The 9,107-nt window shown below is 33.8% G+C and overlaps 1 protein-coding gene across 2 annotated transcripts; it reads left to right on the forward strand.

The window, feature by feature from the left end:
• The first annotated feature begins 1,091 nt into the window (after positions 1 to 1,091).
• On the forward strand, positions 1,092 to 4,432 carry LOC120199999 (CASP-like protein 5A2). 2 transcript variants are annotated; one of them, XM_039200952.1, is made up of 4 exons: positions 1,092 to 1,419; positions 1,551 to 1,989; positions 2,987 to 3,119; positions 4,024 to 4,432. In XM_039200952.1, exons 2-4 carry the CDS (start codon positions 1,757 to 1,759, stop codon positions 4,213 to 4,215), a joined length of 558 nt encoding a protein of 185 aa, XP_039056883.1. In that variant the 5' UTR covers positions 1,092 to 1,419; positions 1,551 to 1,756; the 3' UTR covers positions 4,216 to 4,432. The 2 variants fall into 2 exon arrangements, with proteins under 2 accessions (XP_039056883.1, XP_039056882.1); XM_039200951.1 differs by having other exon boundaries at positions 1,666 to 1,989.
• Positions 4,433 to 9,107: the final 4,675 nt, after the last annotated feature.

A 9,107-nucleotide genomic window follows, 5' to 3' on the forward strand; every position in this document is an offset into this window, starting at 1 on the left:
TTTTAAAATAAAGAGGTCTAATTTTTTATGTAAATTATTTTAAATTGAGAAATCATCACCTATATTGATTTAAAAAATATAAGTCACTTTGACGACAAATGTGATAGTCTTTAAAAAATTTAAATAGGATTTGAGGTGTTAACTCGAAAAGGTTTTAAATTATATTTAGAAATTTTTATCTTGATCGCATTGCTTTCGACCAAATAACTTAAGGAAGAACAATAAAGCAAATGAATAAAAATTTTGAAAAAAAATTGGATGGAAGAAAAAAAAATAGTAAAGAAGAACAAAATATTATTTGGACAAACTCGTCATATGAACATTAATTATTTTTACATGTGCCGAGTTTTTTTAATTAATATTGTATCTTATCATTATATCCCTCCAAATTCATTATTCATAATAAAACTAAAAGGTCTGATTCAAAAAAAATTTTGAAAAGTTAATTTTATTTTTATTTCTTCCTCTTATTTCTTTTATATTCTTTTTATATTATATTTCAAAATTTAAAATCATTATTTTATTTAAACTTAATATTAATTATTATTTATGTCATATTATATTATTACATAATGAAGTCTAATATTTACAAGTTTAAGGGATAAATTAAAATGATAATTATAATTTTAGTATTAAATTGAAATATTTAAGAATTTTAGGACCAATTTCAAATAAGAATAATAATTTAGATGTGTGATTTAACTAAGGGTAAATTATATATTTTAGTCACCCAACTATTCTAACATTCTATTTTGGTCACTCAAAATTTTTTTAAATCATACTTAATACTAGTATGTTTTTATTTTATTTTAATTACTCCCGTTAAAAAAATAACGATGATGTCGACTAGCTATCACAAGATAATGTCTCATCATTGAAAAAAGTTAAAAGAATTATCACATCAATAATCTTGTTTAAGTTTTAACAGTAGATGATTAAAATAAAATAAAATAAAAATAAAATTATAAGTATGATTTTAAAAAATATAATAGATTAAAATAATTAGGTGACTAAATCTAAATTCATAGTTTACCCTTCAATTAACTCAAGAAAAAATGTTGGGCGAAAATAAAAGCTAAGCAATCATTTTGAAAGGTAGGTTTAGAAAGAATGAATTACCCTTGAACTGTTTCGCAAACACAGCCTTGTCTCCGAACTGGTCTCCCTCCGCCACCAAATTCCGTCGCCGGTATCTTCCCAGCATAAGCTCAGAGTTACCGTTCTCCAACTACAAGCAACAAACACAATCAAAATCTGAAAAGACTACTAAAAATTTGAAGAGCTTCTTTTTACTCCCCTTTTATTTCCAGTTTCCTTTCCTCTGTTATTTTCTTAAACCTGAAGACTTCACCCACCGAAATAATCATTTTCTTAATCCCAGATTCTTCTCCCTTAATTCTTCAGATTTCCTACTTTCAGGTAACCGCGTTTTCCTTTGTTTTGGGAAACTGTGAACTCTTGTTGTTATTTCTTTTTCCTCGATCCATTGCTAGCTAATAAGATTTGATTTGATTATTTCTTTTTGATCAACTCTTTTGTCGTTATGTTAGATGAGCTGATGTTTCAATTGATGAGAACTTTGTGATACTATTTAATAGCGATGGTTTAGCTTATATACTTTGCGGGGGGGGGGGATTAATCCGGTTGAATTCTGTTTGGTTGTAGTGAAAGTTGGAGGAATAGAAAAGGTGAATTTTGGTTATCTGTTAAGTTTCTGGAGTTGTGAGTATGAATTGAAGGAGTTTTAGTGGAAGAGATGAATGTGAGCCGTGGCTCGGTTCACCCAGTGGAAGAAGATCCACCTCCCACTGAAGGAGCTGGAGGCGAAGGAGGCAACAACGAGGTACCGACAGTGAGGATGAAGGATCTTCAGGGAATGCCTGGTACACTAGGAGGGCTTGTGTTGAGGATATGTCAGTTTGCCTTTGCAGTTGTGGGACTTTGTATTATGGCTACCACTAGTGATTTTCCATCTGTTACTGCCTTTTGGTAATTCCTTCGGTTATGGTTTTTTCTGTTCTGCTTAAAAGTTGGTTTGGATTTTGATCAATATTTGAGCATGATGAGGAATTGAGGTTCAATATTTGATTCTTTTCGTATGATCTTTTTTATTTGCAAACTCTAAATATGGGAATGATGCTATAAATCGAATGATAGAGCCTTGTTTGTTTACATGTGAATATGATTTTAGAATGTAAGAAGGCTGCTTGATTGGTTGCTACATGCATTGCCATTATTCTATCTAATCATTTTGGTTTATCTTTGGTTGCATCTATATTAGTTTGTCGATGTACATCTGATGAAAAGTGTAATGACCTAGTATATTTAATGAAATGAAGGTTAGTCTTAGGGTATTAAATGTTAAAAACCCATTTTGAACAACACATCAAAGTTGAACACTTGAGAGCTCTCTAGTTTTTAATTATTAATTTTTGGATAAGAAAGCGAAAGAAACCGATATTATGCATCTTTTAGACTTGACTTGTTTTACATGCTAAGTGAGGTCTTATATCAAATTCTGAAAGAGACGTAAAGAAAATAGAGTTTGGTTGCTTAGAAAATGGAAAATGCCAATAGCATGATGTTACATCAAACTCTCTAGTTTTGTTTCTTAGAAAATGGAAATGGTCAGTAGCATGATGTTACATCAAACTCTCAACGTGCTCCATTATCTGTGCATTTTGACGATCATAGAATGGGGCATGCAAGAGAGACGTTTTCATCCTCGTGGCTCTTTGAGGAGCATGTAGTTTTGTTTAGACCTCTATTTTTTTTTTGGAAGGAGTTGTAACATTCGACTCTCAGATTTTGATTTTTCTAAATAGATTCTTTACTCAAATTCAACGTCTTTTATATGCAATCTTTCTGCTGACTTTGGAATTCACTCATGATTAACAAAGTGAAGCAACTAGTTTTGTGTCTATATTCAGCATATGATGTTATCATGATTTTTTCATAACATGGAATTTTGTATTTGCTACATCAGCTACCTTGTTGCTGCCACTGGCTTGCAGATTTTGTGGAGCTTATCGCTTGCTATCATTGACATTTATGCCCTTTCAGTGAGACGTTCCTTGCAGAATTCCCGTGTTGTTACTTTGTTTACTATTGGTGATGCGGTAAGATGTTTACTTTCACTGCTACAAATGAAGCTAAATGATTGGAACACGTGATATGCTATTTGTTTCTGTTGAACATCATGAAAATCGTTAAGTTTATGTCTGAATTTCTCAGAAACTTATCCTAACATGTATTACTGTTAACTTTGTGACGTCTGCTATGGCTTCAAGCCTTCAACCATTGGCTTTGACACATTCAGAACTGCTCAGTCTACCTTGTGACACTTTTTGCACAAAAGCTTCGTTCTCCTGTTTGAAAATTGCAGTTAATAATGACTCATTCGAATATTATTCAATTTTCTTTTTTCGTTGACAAATTTGGTATTTAAAGAGCTGGAATTGCATGAATAGTCTTCAATATGATTTTCCAATCAAAATCATTGGCTTGCCATTGGTTTTGTTGTAGAGTACCATCGACATTGGTGTTTGTATTGGCCTACAATGAGTAGTCACAAATAACTCGGAGTTAAGAGGATAATGGATTTGAGCTTCTGATAGCACTTTGCTATATGATTTTATTCGAACCAGAAATAATGTTCTTATCTTTTACCAGTCTTTGTTTGAAGATACCTCTGGTTTTCCATGATTTCTTGAACTACTTGTATAGCAATTCCAAGGAAACACGTAGAACTAATTGCGTTGGAAGACTAAACTTTGCAAAGCTTCTGCATACGCAGTGCAAGCTAATTCTGTGGACTGCATTTGATTGGAAAGACAATCAGTGTTACCATTCACCATGGTTTCCAGACTTGCATTAGTTAAGAGCTCAAACAGTTTTAGTTTTTTTTTCCACTGCCTTGTTTTACCTCTCCATTGTCTTTGCACGTATTATGTGTTCACTACATAGCTCCTCGGTTTTTGGAAATTTTTAGTGTATTGATCGTATGTACTTTTTACCTTGCAGATCACATCCACTCTCACATTTGCTGCAGCTTGTGCTTCTGCCGGGATCACCGTTCTTATCGACAACGATCTTGATAGCTGTGCACAGAACCATTGTGCAGAGTTTGAAACTTCGACTGCAATGGCCTTCATTTGCTGGTTTGCTGCAGTACCTTCATTTCTGTTGAACTTTTGGTCACTTGCATCCCGGTAAAAAGGGAATGCGAAAAAACCGAAGTTGAAAGGAGTAACCATGGCTGCTGTAGAAAGCATTTTGTTGTGTCAAGCTTGTGGCATCGTGGAACCTATCGATGTGTTATTTTTTCAAAAGTTTGTATAGGCGTTATGAATACCAGTTGCATCAATTTAAGCTTTTATGTAAACATGTGTATCTTTTTAAGTACTGTGTTTGTGGGCAGTGTACAATTGAACTTCTCGTTGTTGTGTGTATTTTTTCACTTGCACTATACATTCTAAATTGTCGGCTAAATTTTATTTGATTCTAAATTTCAAGCTATAGACTAATGACTAACAAAATGAGAAGAAAAAAAAGAGGTTAAATGATGTTTTAAATTGAAAATTTTAGTCCAGCTGTTTTTAAATAAATTACGTTAAAAAAGGTATAAAATTTGACCCATAGAGCCAGATGCGGTTATCTTTTTTGATCTCCAAAACTGTAAAATTCCAATAAAATTTTGCTAAGAGTTTAACAGAATTAGGATGGTAAACGAGTCACGTTTGAGTATTGTTGAGTTCGACTTAACTCAAAAATTTATGATTTTAATATTTTTAAACTCGACTTGAATATGAAATAAAAGTTAAAGCTCAACTCGAAAGCTCACAAGCTTAAAACTTTTAAGCTAAACATGAAATCAAAAACTTAAAGGTCGATTTGAACCTGAACCGTAACTATATAAAAGTCTTCTATTATATTTGTTAAAAATAACATATAAATGTTAATACTAATAATAATTTAATTTAAAAAATCTAAAATTTAAATATATTATTTTTCGAATAATTTGTAAGCTTTTCTAGTCGAGTATTACGTAGTTACTTCAACTCGTTAAGAATTTAAGTCAAGTTTGAGCTCAAATTGAGTCTGTTTGATTTTATTATTAATTAAACTTTGACCGAATCGAACTTGAATAACTCACGAAATGTATTTTACCGCACAAAAAAATAGAAACAATCGAGTATCTAAATTTGTCGGAAAAGTCTCACGTGCGACAGCCTTAATATACGGCTAACGAAAGACGCTGCCGGTTTTGTTATTATTTTTTTAACAACACCGGTAAAAAATTACCGAAAACATTATTATTTCTACAGGTTTTGTTATTATTGGGAGTTTTACCGGTTTTGTTAACATATCTGGTAAAGTGTTACTGGTTTTGTTATTTATTCTACCGATTTTGTTATTATTTGGTACTTTACCGTAAATATTAAAAACATTAATGTTTTAGGTAAAATAATAATGTTTTAGGTAATTTATTATTTTTTTAAAAAAAATAATAAAATCAATAATACATTTCTTAACCGTATATTACGACTGTCGCACGGTATAACTTCCCAAATTTGTCCGAATTCAGACAAAGCCATTGCTTCGATTTGTTTTCCAACATATAAGAAATAGGTCTTTAGAGACATCAAATAAAGGAAAAGAAAATGGCATGATTAAAGGCTTTGTTAAAGATACACTGAAATATTAAAAATAGCTCTATATAAAATATAATCGGCTAAACTACACCAATGGTCACTAAACTTTGAGTAATTTTTCGTTTTACCTACTAAACTTTCAAAAGTTACAAATTGATCATTAATGTTACCAATTTATAACAAAATGATCACTTGACATCTACAATCGTTAATGTCTGTTACAGAAAACTAAACTGGATTATTAAAAGCTTATCTGGACAGTAGAGCGCCACGCTGGAGAACCGATGAAACCCTCTCTCTTTCTCTTTTTGTGAAGCCCTCAAGTTTCGAGCGAGAAAACCCCCTTTGACAAAAATACTTAAAAAAAGGATTCCTCAAACCCCTTTGTTGAAGAAAGAGCACAGTTTGTAGTTTTACGATATATAAGAGCCACAAATTAAGAACAACCTATTTCATTGCACCTTCGATACAAGACTCAAGCTTCATTGCTGGAATATCAATCGCTGACCTTCCAATGCCTTCCCTTTTGATCTCAAAACTGGCCCATCGAATCACATTTCTATGGCCGGAGATATCCACAAAGAGAATGAAAAATGTGGGTCGTCAAAATGGCATTAAAGCCAATTAAAGCACCATTTGACATATGTGTAAGATCTGAGGTTGTTGTTCGTCTTATCCACAATAGTAAAGAGTTCTAGATCCTCTGCAAATATTAGAATTAAACTCCTCTCTTCTCATATATGTTAGGGACATGAAACTTCAGCTTTGTTGGCATATGTGCAAAAATGCTCTTATATTATTATGTGGCTAGTACTACTCAAAGAAAGAATGTCTTATTTTCTAATTGTTTGTATTACTTCATTTCAGTTGTCTAAAAATGGAAGTTGAGACCATCTTAAAACATTAAACTAGTTAGTTGTTTCTAGGCAATAGCAGTACCGATTTCGTTTATGTCATGTATTTTATTTGTATGTTCGGTTTGCATCAAGCTAAAATCGTTTAACCTTTCATCACGACTGGTATTTTCAAAAAAATTTCAGCTCTAACTACTTTTATTTATTCAACTTTTGTTTTCAGTATGACTTGAAAGCATGCATGCTTAGTTTATTCATTCTGTTAGAATATGTGAAGTGATTATGTTCTTCACTTCATGATCTCCAGTTTGTCAGCTCATCACTGAAAGAACCAACCTTGGAGTTCGAGCTGTTAGATCCAGTTCTAGTCAAATGACGAGTGATCCATTCTTTTCCTACAGTCGGACAAAAACCACAAACACTAGACGACAAGGATTTGATCCCTTTATCACTTATCAAGTTCAAGCTTATTGAAATTGGTTCCATCGTATTCACGGGACTTTTGAATGAACTCTTGGAAATAAGTGAAACCCCTTGTTGTTGGAAAATAAACGAGTAAACAAGTAATTTCCTTATAACCAGATTAGTAAGAATGTGAAATAAAAGCGGAAAAATAATACTCGAAAATTGATAACGGAGTTCAACCAATTGTGCTTACGTCTCCGGACTGCTGTAGGCCTTTTACTAAGAGAGAAAATTTACAGGTGTTTACAAAACACTCACTACTCACAAGAAACTCTCTAGTATTGGGAGAAAGAAATGATTTGGGATTTGGGATGATTTTGAAGCTAAATGAGCTAGGGAATTTATAGTTGAAACTTAGGGACTAATCTTTGAAAATACACTAAAGTGCAATGACTAAAGTGAATTTTCCCATTCCTATTTTCAACAAACATCTACCAAACTTTACCAAACTTTGAAAAACGTTTTTCAAAGAAACATCTACCAAACTTTGAAAAACATTTTTCAAAGTTGGTTGCCAAACTTTGAACTAACTTTTAACAATCTCCCACTTGAAGACTGATTTTAATCTGTCTTCACACCTCGATCAATGCAGCAGTATTTCTGGTTTTGTTATTCTAGCATGCCAACTGAAGCTGAACACAACTTCAGTTTGTCTGTAGTCACCGTTTTTGTCAACATGTCTGCCGGATTTTGAGCTCCACTAATCTTTTCAAGTTTCAAAATCCCATCTTCCAGAAGAGATCGGATAAAATGATATCTTAATTGTATGTGCTTCGTCTGGAATGAAAAGACGGATTCTTTGCTAGATGGATAACACTTTGACTGTTACAAGACATTGTTTTCTTATTTCTTGCCCAACTCTTCCAAAAACTTTGGAGCCAAACCATCTCCTTGCTAGCTTCCGTAACAGCGACATATTCTGCTTCAGTTGTGGAGAGAGCAACTATCTGTAGTTGAGAAACCCAACTCACTGCAATTCCTCCTAGAGTATAGACATACCCTGTTGTGCTCCTTCTGATGTCAATATTTCCGGCTAAGTCAGCATCCACATAGCCTGTCAGTATCGTATCTCCACCTTTGAAACAAAGTGCTTTGTTTGTAGTACCCCGCAGATATATGAGGATCCATTTGACTGCTTCCCAGTGTACCTTGCTTGGATTATTCATGTACCTCCTAACAGCTCCCACTGCTTGAGCAATATCTGGTCTGGTATAAACCATGGCATACATTAGACTTCCAATTGCTGAGGCATACGGCACCTTCACCATGTGTGCACGTTCTTCCTCCGTCTTTGGTGACTGTTCTTTGGAGAGTCTAAAATGAACACCTAAAGGTGTACTTACTGGTTTAGCATCTAGCATGTTGAACCTGGAGAGTACTTTGTTGATGTACTCAGCCTGTGATAACATCAAAGTCCCCAACTTTGTGTCTCTCTTGATCCTCATCCCAAGAATCTGCTTTGCAGCGCCCAGATCCTTCATAGCAAACTGCTTCGATAATTTTTGCTTCAAGTGTATAATCTCTTGCATGTTTGAGCCTACAACGAGCATGTCATCAACGTACAACAATAAAATAATGAAGCTATTGTCGAACCTCTTGATGTAGCAATAATGATCTGCTTGGCATCTGGTAAAACCACTGCTACCCATGAAGCTATCGAACTTCTTGTACCACTGTCTAGGAGCTTGTTTTAAACCATACAAGCTCTTCTTCAACCTGCATACCAGGTTTTTCTTGCCTGCCTCTATGAAGCCTTCTGGCTGCCTCATATAGATTTTTTCCTCCAAATCACCATGAAGGAAAGCTGTCTTTACATCTAACTGCTCAAGATGTAAATTCTCTACAGCTACAATTTTCAATACCAGTCTGATTATAGACAACTTCACGACTGGAGAGAAAATTTCATTGTAGTCAATACCTTCTTTTGTTGAAAACCTTTGATAACCAATCTCGCTTTGTAGTGTTTGCTCCCATCGTGCTCTTCCTTGATCCTGTAAATCCACTTGTTGTGGAGCTTTTTCTTGCCTGGTGGTAATTCAGCTAATTCCCACGTCTGATTTGACATAAGCGAGTCCATCTCATCTTTCATGGAAGACTCCCACTTGACTGAATCCTCCACTTGCATTGCTTCATA

The sequence above is a fragment of the Hibiscus syriacus genome, unplaced genomic scaffold (assembly GCF_006381635.1).
Source record: "Hibiscus syriacus cultivar Baekdansim isolate YM2019G1 unplaced genomic scaffold, ASM638163v2 tig00005858_pilon, whole genome shotgun sequence".
NCBI lineage: Eukaryota > Viridiplantae > Streptophyta > Magnoliopsida > Malvales > Malvaceae > Hibiscus > Hibiscus syriacus.

What these genes read in the sequence shown, in the direction of transcription:
- LOC120199999 (XM_039200952.1), top strand. Translation starts at nt 1,757, where the DNA reads ATGAATGTGAGCCGTGGCTCGGTTCACCCAGTGGAAGAAGATCCACCT. An exon ending in CCATCTGTTACTGCCTTTTG is followed by an intron (nt 1,990 to 2,986) that starts GTAATTCCTTCG and finishes TTGCTACATCAG; the next exon opens with CTACCTTGTTGCTGCCACTG. An exon ending in TGTTTACTATTGGTGATGCG is followed by an intron (nt 3,120 to 4,023) that starts GTAAGATGTTTA and finishes TTTACCTTGCAG; the next exon opens with ATCACATCCACTCTCACATT.